This window comes from Alligator mississippiensis, chromosome 14, assembly GCF_030867095.1.
Source record: "Alligator mississippiensis isolate rAllMis1 chromosome 14, rAllMis1, whole genome shotgun sequence".
Classification (NCBI taxonomy): Eukaryota; Metazoa; Chordata; order Crocodylia; family Alligatoridae; genus Alligator; species Alligator mississippiensis.
Window position 1 is genome coordinate 2,745,757 of NC_081837.1, and position 20,316 is coordinate 2,766,072.

The 20,316-nt window shown below is 50.3% G+C and overlaps 1 protein-coding gene across 2 annotated transcripts in view; it reads left to right on the forward strand.

Moving 5' to 3' along the window:
• Positions 1–2,008: 2,008 nt before the first annotated feature.
• The window catches only part of NXN (nucleoredoxin), a 63,952-nt gene continuing 45,644 nt past the window's right edge, over positions 2,009–20,316 (forward strand). Inside the window, exon 1 of one of the 2 annotated variants that reach the window (XM_019491928.2) lies at positions 2,009–2,410. In XM_019491928.2, coding sequence (XP_019347473.1) covers positions 2,087–2,410 — 324 coding nt within the window. In that variant the 5' untranslated portion in view covers positions 2,009–2,086. Of the gene's footprint in view, positions 2,411–13,858; positions 14,506–20,316 lie in introns of those variants that run through there. The other variant, XM_019491930.2, reaches the window with a different exon arrangement.

Genomic DNA, 20,316 nt, shown 5'->3' on the forward strand with positions numbered 1-20,316 from the left:
AATCATGAGAATAATAATTTGATTTAAAAAGACACCCCCGCCTCCCCCCGCGGTGTTCTGGATGCTGCACACCAATTTGAAGTATAACTGAGAACAGCAACAGTATGCAGCCGAACGAACAGCATACCAACAACGTGTCGTTACTTTAGGGAAGTTCTTCGCAGCAGCTGGCAATTGGAAACTACCCGTTTCAGGGGCTTGTTAGAAGTGGAAAGGGATAAAGCTGTGAAACGTGTGTCTGTGCTCCTCTCACACAGCATACGAGTGTGCAAGTCATAGGCCGAAATGATTAAACCTGGGAGACAAAAACTTAGGGAGCTCAAGCCTTATTTTGGACTGGATTTGGCACATGCTTACACACCTGCTTACACTTGCTCAGCTGAATCAGCCCAGTGAAGTCAGTGGGGCCGTTCCCACGCGTATGTGTCCTGCTGGTGAGGTCTGGGTGATCACTGCCGTGCTGAGGGCCTGAGAAGCGTGTTTCTTAATGTGGTTTGAGGGTGTGACGGAAAATTTGTGATACTGGATGTATGTATATAACTCTCTCTCTCTATATATATACCTATATACATACACATCTGCTATCATATATGTATGTGTGTGTATATAACTATATGTATATTTTTTAAAACAAGTAGGATTGGAGTCCTCATAAGCTTTTATGGGCCAGTGGATCGGGGAAGCGTGAGTGTGGCGGCAGAGCGAGGCCCTGCTAGGGCTCCAGGGGCGTGAACGCGAGCCCTGCTCCAGACTCCTAGCAAAGGCTGTGCTCAGTCCGCTTGTCTCGAGATAGGTACCTGGCCGCGAGGGCGGGGACGTCGCAGATGGGAGCTGCGACACCACTTGCCTGCGCGCCATTAGTTACAGAAACGGGTAGGCCTTTGTCTCGTAGCCCGGTGGACCGTCAGGCCGCGGCACGTTTTCGTCTTTGGGGAAGATGCTCAGCTGGTGGAGACGGAGCCCAGGACCCGGCACGCGGGTCCCAGTCCCGCAGCGAGCGCTCCGGCTGTGCAGGGATCTGCCTGGGAAGCAAATCGTTTGGGACGTCCAGTTTGCGTGTCCCTGTTTCCGCGTCGTTTCCGCTTGTGCTGCTGCCAGACGGACAGCGGAGCCGCGCGGCGGGGTCAGCTCTGACCTCTGCGTACAGCTGGTTTCCCTTTCCGACGCCCGGCGTGACAGCGTTTGCCTCCGGAGCCGAGCAAGAGATAAACATCGTTTGGAAAACAAGTGTTTGGTCGCAGACATGACGGGACCTTCTGCTAACGCCGTCGTGCCTCTCGAGCGCTTGGCTTCACGCGACTTCTAGTTGCCAGCGTCCCCGGGATACGGGGCCGGCGGCCCGGCTCCGGGCGTTGACAGTTGTGGTCGAAACGTAGGATTATTTTGCACGGCCGCGCACGCAGGTTTTAGGCAAGAAAGAGGTAACGGCCTAGCTAGGCTCCAGAGGCTTGGGCCGAACTTTCTTCTGACCAGCAGTTTCCGGGGTAGAGAGAAATACGGCCCTGTGCCCGCCGCACCGAGGCCGCAGCCTTGGCTACGTCCAGCCGGGGCTAAGCCAGCAAGGCACCGTGGGTTTCCTCTCTTCCTATCCCGAACTGCACCGGGGCCACGGTTCGGAAAACTCACGGGTTGAGCAACAAACCGGCCCTTACGTGCTCCCCTCGGCAAACAAGAACACCCGAAAGCCCGGAGACCTTCGCGGCGGGGCGCGAGAGGAGGCTGAGGCAGGCCCAGGGGACTGGGGAGCCTCTCTCCGAACCTTTCAAGGGCAAGGAGGAGGCGCTAGGGGACTTAGGAGCCCGTCCGGCAGCCCCTCGGGGGAGGGAGGGAGGCGGCTGAGACAGGCCCGCGGGCCGCTCCCGACCCGCGCCAGGCGGGGGCACGAGGGGACCCACGGCGGCCTGCTCGGAGGCGGGGGCGGGGCGTGTCCCCGCGCGGGGGCGTGCCCGGGGGCGGGGCGGGGCGGCGGAGCGCAGCGCCCCCTGGCTGGCAGCGGGCGGGCGGCGCGGCGCGGCGCGGCGCGGCGCGGCTGGGTCCGTCCGTCCGTCCGTGCGCCCGTGCGCTTGGCGGCGGCGGCGGCGGCGGGATGTCGTCGTCGTCGGCGCTGGCGGAGGTGCTGGGCGAGGCGCTGGTGGGCGCGGACGGCGAGGAGGTGCCGGTGTCGGCGCTGGGCGGCCGCGGGGTCTCGCTCGTGGGGCTCTACTTCGGCTGCAGCCTGGGCGGCCCGTGCGCGCCGCTCGGCGCCAGCCTGGCCGCCTTCTACGGGCGCTTCCGGGCCGAGGCGGCGGCCGGCGGGGCGCAGCGCCTCGAGATCGTCTTCGTGTCGGCCGAGCAGGAGCAGCCGCAGTGGCAGGAGGCGCTGCGGGCCATGCCCTGGCTCGCGCTGCCCTTCGCCGACAAGCACCGCAAGGTGGGAGCCCCCCCTGCCCCGCCCCGCCCCGCCCTGCCCTCCCCTCAGGGCGCCCGTCCCCATCCCCGTGCCCTCAGGGCGGGCCGGCGCGCCACCTTGCACGCGCGCAGGTGCGGGGCGACGCGAAGGACCCTTCCAGAAGAGCCGCGTGCGCCGAGGCGTGGGGCGCCCCGCTCGACACCGAAAACGAGTCCCACCCTCCCGCTTTCCGGTGGGGGCGCGATCGGGGGTCCCCCCCCATGTGCCTGGCGGCCGTGGTTTTCGTGCTTGCCTTTTCAGAAATCACCCCCCCCCCCCGAGGGGGAGGAATCGTGGCGTGTATACGTGCCGTACACGCGTGTGCGTCCGAGCCGCTGTGGTTCGAAGGGTCGCTCCCGTCTCGATTAAACGCCGGCTCCTAGACGGCTTTGTCAGCACAGCGGGCGTGAAAGCCCCGAGCCCGGTCGTGGGACCGGACGCGCGTTGGCCAAACGCTCGCGCTCGCTTGGAGCTGGGCTGACGCCCGCGGGGTCGCGCGTCGGCGTTGGGGTCCGCGCGCCTGCAGGACCGGGCTCTTGGTTGCTGCCCGTGCAGCCGGGGGGGGGAAGCGACCTGCGATCCGCCCTGCTCCCGAGCTGAAACGTCGGCCGGACTCCAGCAACGATGCCCATTGTTGGCATTTATTTAAGTGCTGATATGTTTGATGCTAAGAGGAGCTTTAATCCGGACAGACAATACGATGCCGGAGGGACCTGGAGGGTGAAGGTTGCTGGAGGCGGAAAGGCTGCGGCTGGGTTTTCAGAGTCCATTTTGAGCGTGCAGCGTTGGAAGTTGCTCTTTACAAATCTAAAGATAATCTGCTCTGAAAGCCGTTGAGAGAGGATGAATGGGGAGCCCCGCAGTGTCATTTTTTAAGGCACCTTTTTAGAGTATTACTACACAGTTTGAAAGCAGTGGGCATTTCTGTGCTGTATGATGGGAGGGCAGGCTCCTTTGTATCGGTTATTCAGCGCTCGCAGACACAGAAAATAAATGCGCACGGCTTGGAATAAGACCGAAGTCTCAGGTGAACGTTCCCAGCTCGGTCTTTTTTTAAAAAGTTCGCCTAGAAATTCCCAAGGGGCGCGAGTTGGAAGATGTCGGATCCAGACTTTAAACCCTGCGGGGCGTTTGGAGCCCGAACCCTTCAGCTAGCACGTCCCCAGGATCAAACAGCCGTCTGTCTCTCTCTGCTGAGTGGCTCCGAACCCTGTGCTTTCGGCAGTGTTTGAAGCCGGCCCCATGCTGTAGGTGAGCGGCACTTTGGAGGAGCAAGTTCAGTGGAAGTTGAGTTGCGAGTCTTACGTGCCCTGTCCTCCCAAAGTCGGGTTGAGCTTGTTTCGTGGGACGCCGCACGCTGGTTTGGGCGCCTTGACGTAGGATGAATCACTAAAGTCCTAATTCTGCAAATGCTTACACAGTCTCTTATCCAGGTTGTAGCCGTATTGGTCCAGAGGCAGAGGGGATGAGAACTCGTGGTAGAGGTGGCGATATCTTTCATCAGACCGACTAGATTATTGCAAAAAAAATCTTTAATTGGGGACAAGCACCCTTCTTCAGGCATAGGAGAAAAGCTTGTAAAAGTTCTCCTAGGTAGCAATGAAAGTTCATAGGAGAGGTGAAGGTGTGGTAAATCTCCTGTACTTTCATTTCTACCTAGGAGAACTTTTACAGGCTTTTCTCCTATGCCTGAAGAAGGGTGCTTGTGCTCGAAAGCTTGCAATTAAAAGAGTTTTTTTGCAATAATGTAGTTGGTCTGATGAAAGAGATCACCTCTGCCTCGAGTTCTCATTCCTACAGAGTCTCTTGTCTTTTCTAGCCAAGCAGTCCTGTGTGAAGTTCAGCACGTGCATTAAGGCTCAGGATCGGGGCCTTATTTAACAAGAGGGGTTGGTAGGGGGAGCTTTATCTTGCACAGAAATCAAAGTTATCGCTCCTGACCCTATTTTTGTATAAAGTCTCTTGCTAGTATCAGCAGTTCCAGGCAGTTTGCAGCTCCTTTTCCTTTCGGAGCATGAGAAGACTGTGGTTCCAATTAGAAGTTGGCGTTCCTCGACAGAGAAAACTGAAAATTATTTAGCTGGTGGGAATTGCGTCTGGAAGATTTTCTTTAAAAGCTCTTCTCAGTTTATTCAGATTGCGGAGAAGCTGTAAAAGTGGGAGGCGGCATTAACGTTACATTCTGGTCAATACCTCCCATCTACTAGATTGTGAGAAACCATGAAATAAAAGATTACGGGATCTTAAATCCTTACTCCCAGAAACCCCGAGTTATTTGGGCTTGTTTTGGTGCAGAGCGCAAAGTAATTGAGGCTTGTGCTGTATATTTTCAAAACTAAGTAGATGTGATGTAGCTTTGGAGGAGGTTTAATCTCTGGATAACAGAGAGTCTGTTTGTAAATTATAAGGCCAATTATGCCAGGATATCAGATTTCTAAACAGCAGATTTATAACCTGTAGCTCAGGCAGTTAGAAGCTTCCTTGTAGAATAGGCTGATTTTAAATAGTAAGTTGACTTAATTAATCTAGAAAAGCACAAACTCCCTGCTTTTTAAATAAGTGCCAGTGGGAATTGGGGGCACTTAGTGTATATTTAGTACCTGGTGGGCCTTTGCCTGGTCAGGGAAAAAAAATCTGTATTGTGCTGGCATTTAAAAGCCCCTGCTGAGCAAAGGTCCCGTGGTGGGAGAAGCTGTGCATAGACATAGCACAAGCCAGTCCCTGCCTCCAAAGCTACCTAGGCTTGACAGCCCAAGAGCATTTGGCAGATGTGCAGCAGGCAGAGAGGGATCCTGTAACTTGGTGAAGGTCGTGCCAGGAGTCTCTGGCAAAACTGGGATTTGGGTTTCATCTTCTGAGTCACAGTCTTGGCTGCAAGGCCGGCCGCTCTCTGGGTACTTGATTCATCTCCAAGGTTGTGAGGCTCTGGGGAAGAGAGGGACTGGTGTTCTGCAAAGCTTGCCGTGCAAGAGCATAGTCCAGTGGTCGGTGCTCCAAAACACCCGGTAATAGAGCAGTCACTGTCCTGGTTTCACATTTGCTTGAGAGCCGTTGGGAGATCCTTTCTGCAGAGCTGGGGTCTGGGTTTGATCTAATATATCTGCACTGTTTTAACTGCAATGACAGGTGTTGTCAAAATGCCATAGCACTTCACTTTGCATTTTGATTATTGCCCCGTGTGTTTTAAAATAGTCTTGGTAATATATTAAACAGTTTAAAAAAACCCAAAAACCTTTTAAAAAAAGCAGTGTAAAACTTGCACTTGCTCTTCTGTACGTTAGTGGAGGCTTGGTTTGGTAAGCCTGCTAGATCTGATGGGTTTACCAGCACAATCCGTGTTGGCTAGGCACCGACACAGTTCAGTCCGATTCCACCCATACATAAAACGTTTCTTCTCCAGCAGTCCCTCGCAGCTGAGGATGATTGTCTCCCGTGACAATCTTGGAAGACGTAAAACTAACAACCAGGAGGAGGAAAGTGTTGTAGGAAGGACCTTGTGCCGTGTAGTGAGTTTGACTGGGATACAGCAGATGTCAAAACTTCCTTCTTCAAGCTGTTGTTATGGGAAAGAGATCCTGAGTTGTGACTTCTTAATTGCAAAGCAGCTACAAACCTGAAGGCAGAGGGGCTGGGGATGCATGCGTTGCATGTTCAGTAAAACGCCAATGTATTTTTAGGAGCCATAAAATACAGGAAGGATAGTGTGCCAGCACGCCCCACTGCTCACACCCACAACAGATCTGTTCCAGGCGGAAAAGAGTTAAGAAAATGGTGTTAAATTTGTGTGTGCATGCGTAATTGTTTGTTTTGTTTTGTTGGAGGACATCCAGGGGTTTGCACACAAACAGGCCTCTTATGCTTTGAAACAAGCTCCCTGTTTATTTTGCATGACATGCTTTGTTATGGAGCACCAACACTGTCTTCAGCGATGCCAGCTACGCTCCTTGGGTAACGGTGTCATCACGCAGCCCAGTGAGGAAGTAGCGTTACCCCGTTTTGCAGGTGGGGATCTGAAGCATGGGGAGGGAAAAAAAAAAGCCCTTGTTCAGGGTCACATAGGAAGTCTGTGGTGGAGCCCTGGAGACTAGAACTTTTTGTCTTCTGCATCCAAAGCCAGTTCTCTTCTTGCCACTAAACCATTCTTCTCATCAGAGGCTTGACCGCTGCCAACGTGCCACCCATAAAACCCTGGAGCTGAGTTATATCACACGCAACTTCTGGATCAGTTGTAACTGGAATGAGCCGTATGAGCTGTGACCAGGTAAATGTCTTGCCACATCTATCTTTAGCAAACAGCACCATAATATCTGCATGGTGGTTAGGGTACCTATGGCAACAGTATAAGCAGTATGCAGAAACTGCGTCAGGTTCTCTGTCACGTACCACAGGCACCTCTATCCTTAGGATAAACTGGAATGAGCTACATAGATGACATATGCTTTAAAAACAAACGGAGAACGAGGTAAATGGTAAGTGACTAAAATACTCGATATCTTAAAATGTAAGAGCGCACAGAAGCTTATTTCTCCCACTTGAAGCTCTGACACAACATGAATAATTTTCCCCGTGCTCGTAATTCAAGACGTAATCTCATTCCATGGTCGCTGGTATAAGCGGCGTGGTCTGTGTCACAGGAACCAGGCGCTCTTCATCGCCGACGACAGTAACTTCATAATTACCAAGGACATAGCGTTCTGTGCTACTTGCAGCCACCAGTGGAATTTGGATAACTTCAGTGTATGGCAGTCAGTCTCCAAAGCCAGACATTTAAGGGAGCAGTGGAAATCGGCAAACATCTGGACTCGGGAAGGCCTTTGACTAATGAAGAGGATGACATTATATCTCCTTCTCAGCCATAGGTTGTCATACCATGGGTTTGCTCAAGAGCAAGACTGTTATGGGCTTGGCATGCTTCTGGGCCTTCCACTTTTAATACTCATCCTTCAATTAAGCTGTTCAAGACAGGATTTGGGTAGCTGCCGGCAGCTGTTGCTAATTGATTTGTCCTCTGATAATGGTCAGCGTTGCTGAGTGGAACACAGGAGGGAGATGTTCGTCCGCCGCGTTGTTTTTTGTTTGGGGTTTTGGTTTAATGTTACCCTGTTGTTATCTGTTTGCATGAACAGCTGCTCAAGTTTGGGAAAGTTGACTTAATAACAGCTTCAGTTTCCCTTTGCTAGACAGGGCTCGGAGAACCTCAGTCATGTAAACATTCCCCACATGTGTGCGTGCCCGGCCGGAGGAACAGAGCCAGACTCGGGACTGGGCAACGCCTTCTCCTCTGCCCCAGGCTTCCAGGCTCTTCCTTCATATCTGGCCTCGTACCTTCACTGGAGGTGGAGTAGAGAAGTCTGTTTTGCTGCAGCAAGGACCAGGGTATGTTAGCAGGCAGGCTGTGCCCAGGGCGTTGGAGAGGGTCATGCAGTCCATCTCCTTTTGGAAAATAGCTAATGTTAACTGGAGAGTAGCACCCCAATGTGCTGTCTCCCTGCACACTTTCGTCGCACCTTATTGAATGTTGGCCGTGTTCTCCATTGGACTAAACTTCCACCTTTGGCTCATTTCCCAGGTTGCTTAGGTTTTTCGGGGGCAAAAAGAAGGTGGGATGAAGGGGAGTCGGAAGAAAAACTAACCAGGATGCAACTTCATCTCTGTTCTGAAGTGGGAGGCAGCTTTATTTTACACCACACTTCTTTTTCTGCCCCCTTCCACGTTTGCACCGCTGGATTGCAAGTTGCATGCTTTGCCGCTTGCTTTCTTGTCTGGATCTGAAGCTTAGCTCAGAAATTCTTCCATAGGAGCTGCATCTGCTTCTTCTGGGGTTGATAGTGCCATGTTGGGGTTTAATTAGCAACTCTGAGATTTAATTGCCTTTCTGCAAGGGTTTAATAACAGCGTTATTCTGCAAATGTTTAATAAGAGTTGTCTGAAAAGGGAGTTGCGGACTTGGTAGGGAGGAATCTCAGAGGGCTGTTGTTTTACCCAGGCTGAAATGAAATGTTGGTAAGGTTGTTTCTGGTGGGCATAATGGCTTTGAGTGACCCGCGTCCTGGATTTCATGTGCGCTGGTTTTATTTATTTTTTCTCCCAAGTTGGATTGGAAACTTGGACTCGGTTGACATGCTCTCTTTACGTGAAGAGAGGTGGAATCTCTTTACTTAAAGAAGGGGAGAAAAAGGAGCACATCCATAATCTTTTTGGTAGCTGAAGTGATATATGCAGGTGATGACAGCAGGTATCTAGCTGAAATATATATTGACGGAGACCATCTATAGCACGATGGGTAAGGGTTTTGCCTAGGTACTTAAACAGAACCAACCTACTTTGTACAAAGAGAGATTGGGAAACACATAACATGTCTTTATTCTTATGCGTGCGCTTCATCCTTTTTCCCCCCCTCCAAACAAGTGCTTGTTCCTTTGTTTTTTTTCCTTTGTAAAGCATCTATGCAAGAAGATCTTCCTTTGTGGGAGCATTTCCCCCCAGAAGCAAACCATGGTGAACAATTCAGGATCCCTAGGACAGGTGACGTGCAAAGCCCAGCATTTGTGAGCAAGCCTACAATAACCAACCTGGGTGCGCCCAGCCCTCTGCCCAGAGGCAAGCCTATGCAAGCAAGCAAGCTAGCAAGCATGTTTGCTAGAGACAGATGCTGGTGTCGAGACAAAGCGTGGGGAATCATAAACGGCCATTAAGTCGAGGCATATACAGTTATGAAAACTACCTGGGCTGCATTTTCAGTGTCAACCACACTTTCAGGGCCTTGTAGCCTTGGCTTTTGAAACTGCCATATGGTTGAGATCTGGGGTGCAAGTGGCCAGACCAGATGCAGGATTTGTGTCTAACAAAAGGTTTTGTAAATCACTTAAGCAGCTTTTGAGTTTCCAAGTATAAAAATATCTGTGTAATCGCTTTCAGCTGTCTTTCTGACTTGGTATTTTTGGGCTGGGTGAAATTTTTGAATTGTGGGGATTTGTATGTGAAAAAATATTCTCTGTGACCTGACATCCCGGTGAGTGACAGGGTGTTAGCAGCCCCGGCAGCTTCTTTGTTTGCTTGGAAATCCAGTAGTTCTGCAACACCAGAATGGGAGAGCTTGCAAAGTAATCGAGAGCAGCCAATGTGCTGTTTTTCATTGTGACGTTTTAATCCAGATATTGGGATGAAAACATTAGTTTAAAAATGCATTTTTGGCAGTTTTATTTGTTGCTCTCGGGTTGCAAAGCTAAACATCTCAATTTTATTCCAGGAAAAAAGTAAATTATTAGAGCAGCGCTCTCTGCACAGCTACACAGTGTTAGGGGAAGGAAAGCAACTGTAAATCTCTAGAAGCTGGGAGAGTCCCTCCTTTCCCTTAAAAGGTACAAAATACCGAGCTTTTTTTTTTTTTTTCCTAAGGACAGATAATCACAACAATGAAATTGAAATTGTGACTGGAGACATCTGAGCATGGAAAATTTATTCAGCATTTCCACATCAGAAGGCAGGCAGCTGAGCCAGGACATTTTTGAATTCTCATTTTTGTTGCTGCTTTTCCAAATGATCCCAAAGTTTCCGAAGTCCTAGCAGGGGTCTGCTGGAATCCGGTTCACTGCAGGAAGAGCGTCTCTAGGTGAATTCTTGGCTTTGTTTGCATCAGTGGAAAAATACTGCTGACTCCAACAGAGCTACCATTTCATCTTTTATCTATGTGTTTTTGTGCTGCAGTGCACCTACCCAGATGGAAGACTGCATCTAACGCGCCTTGTCAAGGTGTCCTGCGGCGTTGATCTCCTCCCTAGGTTATCGCCAGGAATTTAGCATCCGTTCTAAAAACCCATGGTAGTCATTGAGGGTCTTTGTGCTGACTTCAGGGGCTTCTGGATTGAACTCGGACTCTGTGTTAAAGCAACAAACACACCCCCTGTTTTACAGCTCATAAGAAGTAATGGAAACTTTAACCACTGTTGTACACAATCAGGTCTTGTAATGGAGCCTGTTGGTTCTGTGGCCTTTGTGATGAAAAGCTGGCATAAATCTCGCATTGCCTTCGGGTCATGACTTGTATACCAGAGCGCTCTGTTTCTCCAGCAGCTGTATGTTTGAATATGAATTGCAGCAGACTGTTTTGCTTTTTGGGGTTGTTTTTTTTGCCTTAGCACTTGAAACAGATATATAATGTTACCACCTCCAGTGCTGAGAGAGCTCGCGTGGAATGTCTCCTGGTTAGCGGACCCCAGGCGGGAGAGAATCGAGGCATTTTCTGCAGTTGTGCGTTTTGATCCCTCCCTCTTGGACGTGCTTTTCATGTTACAAAGCAGCTTATGGAGAGGTTAGCCAGCACTGCTTGGGGTAGGGTTTCACTTCTCTTGAATTTCGTCAGGGTAAAATGCTTTGTTTTGCATTCTTGTTTTTCAGCAAAATCCTCACCATCAAAAACAGGGCATGGTTTTAATCTGTGGATGGTCAGAAGACACTGCACTTTCTCAGTGATCACATCAGGACACTTCCCTGCCCCCATCCCTGATCAAGGCAGCTTGGGACAAATAATCATCTGTTACTCGTTGTGAAAATTTTGAAGTGAAACGTAAAGACACTGAAAAGATCTTGAAGGATAGCTAGGCTGTGGTCAGTGAAACACTGAAATCAAACAGCCGTGTAGCCGACTAGTCGGTGCATTTTGTACGGCTAAGACTTCTCTCGCTCTCTGTCTTTCTGTACGTACATTCTCTTCCTTCCTTTCCATCCTTTTTTCCCTGGTACAGAAGTCCCAAGGAAAATAGTCCAAAGTGATGTTTAATTCTTTAAACCACAGCCACATCTCCTCTGCGCCGTGTAGCTTTCCGTTTGCTGCTTTGGTTTGTCAGTTAATAGTTTGTCATTTTTTTAAAAGCTTACACTCTGCAGGCAGCTGTGATGTTGACACCTTTCAAGGTAGAGATGTCGAATTAAGTGCAGCTTTGAACTATCCAAAGATAATTTCAGACCTCCTGCTTCCAGTGTGTAACAAGCTGACTGCTGAGCTTTCAGGTTGGGTTGAATGCTGAATAATCTAGGAGTTGCTTTTTTGTTTGATTTATTTTCTTGTTAACTGGCTTCCTAACACATTACAGATCAGTGTAATGGATCTGCAGTGGGTTTTTTTTAAACGTTTGCCTAGATCAGTGGGTGTCTTTTTGAAATGTTTGTCTAGATCAATGGGTATCTGTGTCCTAGCACCATCCTAATATGAGGATGAATTGGTGACAGAGTGAAGTGTTAAGCTGATTAATTTTACTACTATTTTTTTGCATGTGTGAGATATGCTGAGTTAGCTCTCTTACATGTTGATACCCTTTGCTTTAACCAGCATTCGTGGTGTAGCATGCATGGTTTTTGCTTTCATCGGACAATCTCTCGCTTGTTCGGACTCCAGTTGCATCTCTCAACCCCCTGTTGGGTGGATTTTGTTTCGGGCATTTCCCAGACAGGCTGCTTGAGGCACAGAGCCCTAAAGAACCTGTGCAAGGTCAAGCAATATATTTGTGTCAGTGCAAATGCTGGAAGCCGTCCTTGGAAAAGCCTGCCGTTTAACTGGAAAGTGTGGGCAAAATGCACAGGGAGTTTATTTCTCATATGACTGTTGGTCATTTAAGCTGGGTACTGAACCCAGCCATCTCAGGCAGCCTTTCCGTGCCTTGTGGCTGTCCAAGCGGGGAGGGTTTTTCAGTCTTAGCCAGGACATGAGAATTCCTGAAGCTAGGTTTGTGGAGAGCGTAAGTGAACGTGGCAGCAGAAAGCCCGGCTTGGAATTAGCAAGATCAGCAACAGCGTTTTGTAGTGGTTATGCAGCATGGAGGAGCTTTGCTTTTCCCAGTACTGCAGCGATGCGCCTCCCAGCTCCAGAACGTCCTCTTGCTGGATCTTCCAGCTGTGTCTCCGAGCATGTTTAGAGGCAAATCATATTGTTACAGAGCCCAAATCGTAGTGGAGGAAATGAAGTGACACGGGCAATGTACAGCCTGAGAAATGAGATGGAGGATTGATGAGGCAGAGAAATAGGACATAAATATGCAAAATTCACTAATGGCAAAGAAGTGGGAATAATGAAGGATATGCAGGGAAGCTCTCACAGCTGCAGCGTGAACATCCTGTGTATTTGCCCAGCTGCGCTATAATTGGTCGGGTCTGTTTGTCTGAGACTTCCCGAAGAAGTGGAAGGTCTTTCTGGTTGTGCTGGCGGTACATAGGATTCATGGCAGAGGACCAAAAGGTGCAGAAGTGGTTGCTGAAATCGTGTCTGCCTTTAAACACGGCGAACAATGGAAACCGATTATTAATATGTAAAGAATCTGTGGCTGGTGTTTTGAATGCCTTGCTTTTTTTTCCATTGCATTAGGGCATTAGCTGACATTTTGTAAATGCTCTGGTCAGACCCCCTGCTGGGAAACGCAGTATGTGGCTCTGGTCTGAAAACAAAGATGCTGGAGTCCTGCAAAGGCAGAGCAGAATGTCAGGAGGCACCGATCCCCCCCGCGGGGACTCGGAAATGAGCAGGGTAGGAAACGGAGGGGAAGAGAATCCGGCTCAGAAAGCTAAAGCCCTGGCCATGTCCTGGTGAGGATGTGGGCCAAAGTAACTGCAGAGACCACAGACTTGTTTCCAGCCCAGCAGGAGCCTCGGGAGGCAGAAAAGCAAATTGAGGCGAGAAGAGACCTTGAAGTGCTCTCAAGCTAAATGAATGTGTGGAATGAGGGATTGAGCAAGGTGGTTGGAGAGCGCAGAAGGCATTTGCATGTCAGGCTGGGAGTAGTGCCTGGATGTGAATTTTTGGATGGGGAGCTGAGGAAAGGTGGGTGTGATGGGGGGATCGCTTGAAAAGCCAGCCCTTGCTCTGTATACTTAGTGCTTGCGAGGTTCAAATAGCAGATCAGAAATGGAGCAGGCCTGTATTCCCTGTTATCTTGACCTCCGGAGAGAAAATCCCCGCAGTTCTCTGGAAGCACTTTTTGTCTTTAAAGCTGTGGCTAACCCTGATAGAATAATACGTAAACGGAGATCGGAGACGCCCCTTTTCAAATAATTCGCCGGCAGTTGCCAGGATCTTTTTTTTTCTTCCTGTTGCAGGTACAGAGGAAAACGGTGGCATCCTCAGACGCTAGCACATGGCAACTGTTGGCAACTGCCAGCTCTTTAGTGGGGACCACCGTGCATGGGCTTCGTCTCCCAGCTTGAGGGTGGGGCTGACAGCTGGGACACGGGAGTCGAAAGCTCTCGCCTTGGACGGGATTAGAACCGGGCTGGGTTGGACAGCTGGGAAGAGGCATTGCGTTCTCTTTCAGTGAAAGGACTGACGACTGGGAAGAATTAGGGAGGTCACTTTTTGGGTTATAGGAGATGAGTACATCTGGACCTAACTGCAACTGCACAAGCAGGCTGGAGGGAGAGAGGGTGTGAGAGAGAGTCCGGTTTTCTCTGGTTCCAGAGACACCCTACCAGAGGTATCATTTTGTACCATTACATCATCAGGATAAACTCTGATTAAGCCGCACCCTGGACAAATGGGATTAATTTTGCCTGAAAATCTGAATCCCCCTTGCAGCATGAGTTAGGAGGGGTAGGCTCTCTCCAAGGTGGGAGTCCTGTGGAAAGTGGGTGAAATCTGCTGTTACATGCTGAATTGGTGACAAACCCAGACTGCTGGACCTGATCCTGAGCCTGTTTGCTTTCCTGACGGGGCTTCCCTCTTACTTCACTCTGCCTCGAGCCTACGGTTTCACTGCTGTCACATACGTGCATGGAAGCGTTTCTACCCCAGCCTGGGCAAATACTGGCAGGCTGTTGCATCTGGATGGGACTTCCTTGCACCTGACAGTATGAAGACACATGTCCAAAAGTGCTTTTCTTTTTTTTAATATGCTTGAAATCACAAACAGAAGTCCCACTCTGCCAGCTACTGTAACACGTCGGGGTTGACATTTGGGGTGCCGAGGGGATTAACTAGTCTCTGTTCATGCTGAACTTTGAAGATGCTTATTGAAGAAGGCCTGCATCTTGACTTCTGTCTCTTGGACAAGCCGGACCAGCCCCTTTTTTTGTTGCCGGTCCCACTATGTGTGGTAAGTTGGCTGATGGGCACCCTGCCACAAGTGTACATGCATGCATACATGTATACACACACGTGTGCCTCCCCATCTCCTTGTTCCTCCTGGCGGTCAGTTCTTTCATCTGCTTGTTTTCTGGGTAGGCTTCTTCCTCCTGTTCCAACAACGATTTCCATTCCCCTCTAGTCCCAGCCTGCTTCCCATCTCCCCCTCCAGACACTCGAGGGCTCGGTGCTGCCAGGGTCACTGCATTGGTCGTTCTCTGGGGCTCGGGCTCCTCCACTCTCGCAATTGTGTTGATTGCAGTGATAGCATGGAAAATGAGATGCTTGTACTGGAGAAGTACTGTTTGAGCCCGAGGCCTGTTCATAATACCTCCCTGGCAGGGGGTGGGTTGGAAGTTTTAATGAAATGTTTGTAAGGTGTGCTGAGATCCTTTGCTGAAAGGCCCCACGTAAGGGCAACATCTTTTCAATAAAGCCGCAGCCCTATCCCACCCATTGTGATATGTTTGGAGCTAAAATAGCAGATTTGGGCAGTTTGATCTCAACAGCTGTTGTTTCTCCCTCTCTCTGCCTTTGATGGTTCAGAAGGATTATTCTGACTCTGCTCTTCCAAAAAAAGAGAGAGAGGGAGAAGCAGTGATTTTTATTAGCGCTTGCTAGTGATCTGAATCCCGTCCCTCCTGCTCTTTGCTAGTTAAAAGGTTCCATGCTGTGCCAGAAATGTATACAGTGAGTGTGTTGTTTGAGAGACGCAAAGGATTTATTGGGAGTTTAAGCACTGCTTGCTACAGCCCCTCTTGATGATGATTCCCTGAGCAGACCTCGGGTGACCCTGCTGACCTGCTAATTGTCCTACAGCCAGTGTGACCCTGTCCTCTGTGTGTGTGTTTGTGTCTTAATGAGTACGTTAGTTGATGATGGCGAAGGTGTTTGCACTGCCGCACCCCTTTCCTCCAGAGTGCCATGTTGCTGGGTGATGGGGCTTTTTGCCAAAAGCCAGAGGGCTGCTTATCAGTCAAGGATATCAGCCCTCACAGCTACCTGCTGTTGTTCTGTCCTCATTTGGCTTCAAGTGATGTTGGGTACAGAGGAGCCAAGCGATGGCAAGGTGAAAAGGGACCAGGGTCAGAGAGGCTGCAGGGGGGTACAATGTCGTTTTTTGTTTGGTTTTTTTTGATGTAAGTAAATTAGTTTAATGAAAGGGGAGTCCTGGTTACACACTGAGCCCAGAGGCAAATCAAACCGCCTCTGATTTGGACCTCCCCAGAAGCCTGCACAAGCTGGTGAGTCAAGAGAGCATGGCCCAGATGTGCACTGTGGTTAGCTCAGGTCACCCAGCTGGCTTGTTCACCCAGATGATCTTTCTCCAAGGTCTTCCAAGCTCCAGCACACCCTTGTGAGAGAGGCCCTGTGCCCATCTCATAGATGGAGGAGGTTTAGGCTGTGGCTAATGGGAGGGTATGGTGAGCAGGAATAGAAACCTGTGCTCTGACACCACTGTCGCTAGCACCTTATGCCATGGGGGTGTCAGACACATTACCTGGGTGTAGCTTTAAATACTTGTGACTTTGGCTTGGAACACCACAAACTTGTGACTTTGCAAGGTGGCTTGGGGCTTTATTCTAACATTCATGGTGCAAACAGAGGGTACCAGACTGGGAGCAGCTTTGGGCACTGCTTAGATCTTTGGCTTACCAGAAAGGCACCTCTCATACCAGTTGATAGCCGAGATTATTTCAACAGATCCAAGACTTACAACACTTCTGTTTCCCAAGAATTGATGACGTATCTGTACAGACATTATGTTCTTTGATCATATTTTATGCCTCTGTTTTCTTAAGTGATAGTTGCCTAGTGCATTAGATTACTATAGGCTAGGAGCTGGTTATTTGCTTGAGCACAGGCTTGTTGTAATCAGTAATAGCCCTTTGGAAGGGCTATTGATACGGAGTCCTTAGTAGGTTTGTGTGATGATGAGTGCCTTGCAATGGAGCCTGAAATGTAGGTAAGTGGTGGCAGTGTCATTTCACAGATGAAGAAACTGAGGCGCAGGGAGGGACAGGATGTGTGCCAGGCTGCTCAGAGAGGTCTCAGCTGTCATTCAGTTTGATATATCACAGGCCTTTGGCAAGGAAAAGAAGGTTGTCGTGGGGTAGCATGCAAGATCCTGCTAGGCTGGAAAAGAACGGAGCCCGTATAGAAGTATGTAACATTGCTGATCTAACGAGTAGGACCAGAGACATGTCTGAGGATTTTCTCAGCCGTGTGTGAGCTTGTTTGTAAAACCCTTTCTCCGTGCTTCATCTGAACGGCTGCAATGTAGAGCATTGGTGGCGAGGTGGTTGGAGCAGGGATTAGGAGGGAGGGTTGACCAGTGACTCAACATGTGATCTTGGGAAAGTCAGTTTGCCTCAATGCTTCGGTTTCCTCATCTGTACGGGAATGGGAATGATGACATGGGGATCTTGGGATTTTGAGGCCTAACATATCGCAATGCTTTGAAACCATCGAAGAACGTATTGTCCGTTTTCCAAAGCCAGAGGCTGAGTAATTCGTCCTGTTTGCAGGATTGTTGACTCTCTTGGTGAGGAGATTAGCATCACAGGGGGAAAAAAAAAGCCATTAAGAAGATGAAATGCAGCAAAACGACGGGCAAATGCTAGCCAGTGACATGAATTTTCCCCGATGCTGCCTTCGTTTGTCTTGCAGCAGTAGTGTCATCATGAAAAGACATACTGTGTAATGAGTATTGGTTTTCATAGTTGTGTTTCAGAGTGGGTCTTAATGCCTTCCTCTTGCTCCGCCGATCTCAGAGCACAGCATTTAGTAGAAATGGTTGCGGGCTGGTTTCTTACTGCGTGTTTAGGAAACCAAGCCCTCGTTCTGCAACGGATCGTTGCTGCTGGATGCCTCCCGCTGGGATTGTACTGCAAATCATACGTTCAGTCCTTTGACTAGGCCGGTGTCTAATAAATACATATATAATTTATTAAAAAAAACCCCCGAGTAGGGCCGTTTCAGAGAGCGGCACAGATGGTCGGAAATTGAGGGCAGAGAAGACTTAAGTGCTAACGTATGGCAATGGCTTTGATTTCTTTTTTAGAAATAGGAAAAGCCACGGGCTGCTGTATTAGCAATTTTTCTTCCATCCACTAAACACTTCCCTTCAAAGACTTCGAGGCCACCTCCCACCTCACCCTTCCCAAGCATTGCTTTCCTGTTAGTCAGCCCACAGCCCTGACTTGCAAGTCTCTCCAGGGCCTGGGGTGCTGGGTGTGCGAGGGAGGGAGCTGGCTCTTGTGGAACAGTGGTATCTTCTGGGTTGCTCTCATTCCAGCCTCCTTACGTTGTGCTGGCGATTTGGGATGACATGCCGTGCTAGAGGCCTTCGACACGCAAAGCTAAAAGATCCGCTGCCCGCACACCCTCGACTTGAGCTCCCCCCGCTTCTACCGTGATGGTTTGCAGAGCAGATGCAATCCCTGCTGGCCACCTCTCCAGCCATGAACCATGAGCAGTTGTCTGAAGGCAACCCGGTAGCAGTGGGTCGTGAGGAGGACTCTGAAGACCAGTAGGGTAGCATCCTCCCAGGGTAATGGGGTGAGGTGTTCTGCATGCAAGGGTGCAAGGGCAGAGGGTGGACAGAGGGGCACTGGAGACCCCTGTCGCGGAAGGCCCTTTGACCGACAGGAATGGCTCGGGAGGACAGGGCTCTGTAGCATCAATGGGAAACTGCTTCCTACCAGGCAGTCTACTCCATTTTAAAAATAAAGTGCCCTGTCAACCCTGCGTGTTTTGTGTCCCTTTGGCTCTGGCTGGCTGGGATCTCCATCCAGAGTGCTTTTTTGATGTTTCTCTCCAGGAGAGTGGGCTGAAATCTCCCCAGCTGAGAAGTGAAGTTACCTGGGGAAGAAGTCCTTATAACCTCTTTGAAGACACGAAACCACAGTATGTCCCCTTCTGTCCGTCCCCATCCCTCTACCAGTGTTTTATTCAAGTCTGGTCAAGTCAAGTCAGTCCTGAGGCCGCACTGACTGTTGGGGCACTTTTGTAGCAACCACTTATCTCCATTCTTCCCGGTCTTTTGCAATCCTAGTACAATCAGTTTGTTTTAATTCTTTCCGGTCTTTAACGTTGGTGGTCTGGCTTGTCATAGGTCTTCCTCCCCTTCTTCGTCCATCCACAGTACCCTGAAGGATGGTATTGGTATGGCTGCCAGGCCTTCTTGTTACATGTCCAAACCACTCCTTTATTTGTATTAAGGTAGATCTGGCTACAGTCATCAGTGATCAAGGCCACATAGTACTAGGCTCTGTTTAGACACAGAAGCAGTCCTTGCCTCGGAGACGTCTTCTAAATGAACTTTCCCTTGTGACTTTCATCTGAGGATCCTGGTGCCCGATGTCCACAAATGAATCCAGGTGACCAGCCGCCTACCGAGAGCCGCACGTCTTTCCTTAAGGGCCGCAGCAGGTCGGGATGAGCAGTGTGAAGCTGTGGTGCATTGGCTTCCAAGCAGAGTTTCAAGAACCTCCTCTCTCCCCAGTAAAACCCTGATTTTGGCCAAACTCTTGCAGCTCGTGTAGGTGTTGCTGTGTGTGAGGGAGAGAAACAGAGCTCCGCAAATCATTTTTCTCACTGGGGCAGAGATCACTGACTTTTCCTTCTCTGAAACGGAGCATTCCCAGTGTCTGGATTAGTTTTGGTGCATGATTGTGTCGAGCACCAAGAAGACCAGGAGCCTGGTGGTGGGCTGTAGATGGAGTCATTCATAGGAAGGACCTCCCATTCCTTTCCAGGACATCAAGACCTAGCCCCCCCGAGAAAACCAAGCCTTCGAGCAGCCCAGAAAAGGGCCAAGCAGCAAGGTACCAGCTGCCTATTCTGTTCAGCAGTGGCTAACCCCCAGACGAACGGCAGGTGTGCCAGCCAGCGTTTCAAAAACCAACATGCTTGCACTCCAGATGCTTTCCAGGCCCATAAAAGAGATGGTTTTGCACACACAGGAGTATGAAGCATTTACATGTGTGTCTTTTGTAGCCTTCTTGTCTGAAAAAGAGGGCACTCAGATTTTGCCATGACAGTAAAGAGGAGAGGGCTGTGTATTCCTGCCCTAGTATGAAAGATAGCCTTGCCAGGCTGCATCTCAGGGTGATGGTGCAAACCTGTGGAAGTGAGTACAAGAGCTACAAAATAGCCCCAAATCAGGGGTAGATTAAGATTCATTGGGGTCCAGGGCCCTGGCTGCCTGCCTGCCCCCCACACCCGGCACCCTGCCCTGCAGCCACAGGCTTTGTCCCCGGCCGGTGCAGGGGGAGCAGGATGCTCTGCCCCGCAGGCCCAGGGCAGGAGCCACGGCTGCCCTCACCTGCAGGTCTGCGCTGGAGCTGGTGCTGGTGCCGGGGGTGCGGAGCGCTGCCCACGGCACATTCAGCGTGGTCCGAGCTCCGGGGGAGGCCCCTCGCTCCACTGTGGCTCAGTCTGGCTGCAGCAGTGCCCGGCAGCCATGGCCCGCCACGTCGCACATGCCCAGCCTGGCCTGGCCACCAGTTTAGTCTGCACCGAGGCAGGGGCCCCTGGGCCTGGGCCCAGCCGGCCCATGCATTAGTCCTCCTATGCCCACAGTGCTGCCCCTACCGGCCAACCGTATCCAGAACTTTGCTTTCTATCTGCAGGAATCCTATCTGATAGCAGGCCTCGAGAACATGGATTATCCAGAACAAATCCTTTTACCAAGCTATAGAGCTGTATTAGAGAAACCAGCCCAGTGCTGGAATGAACTCTTCCTTTGTCCCAGCGGGAGCACAGGAGCCAATGCAAA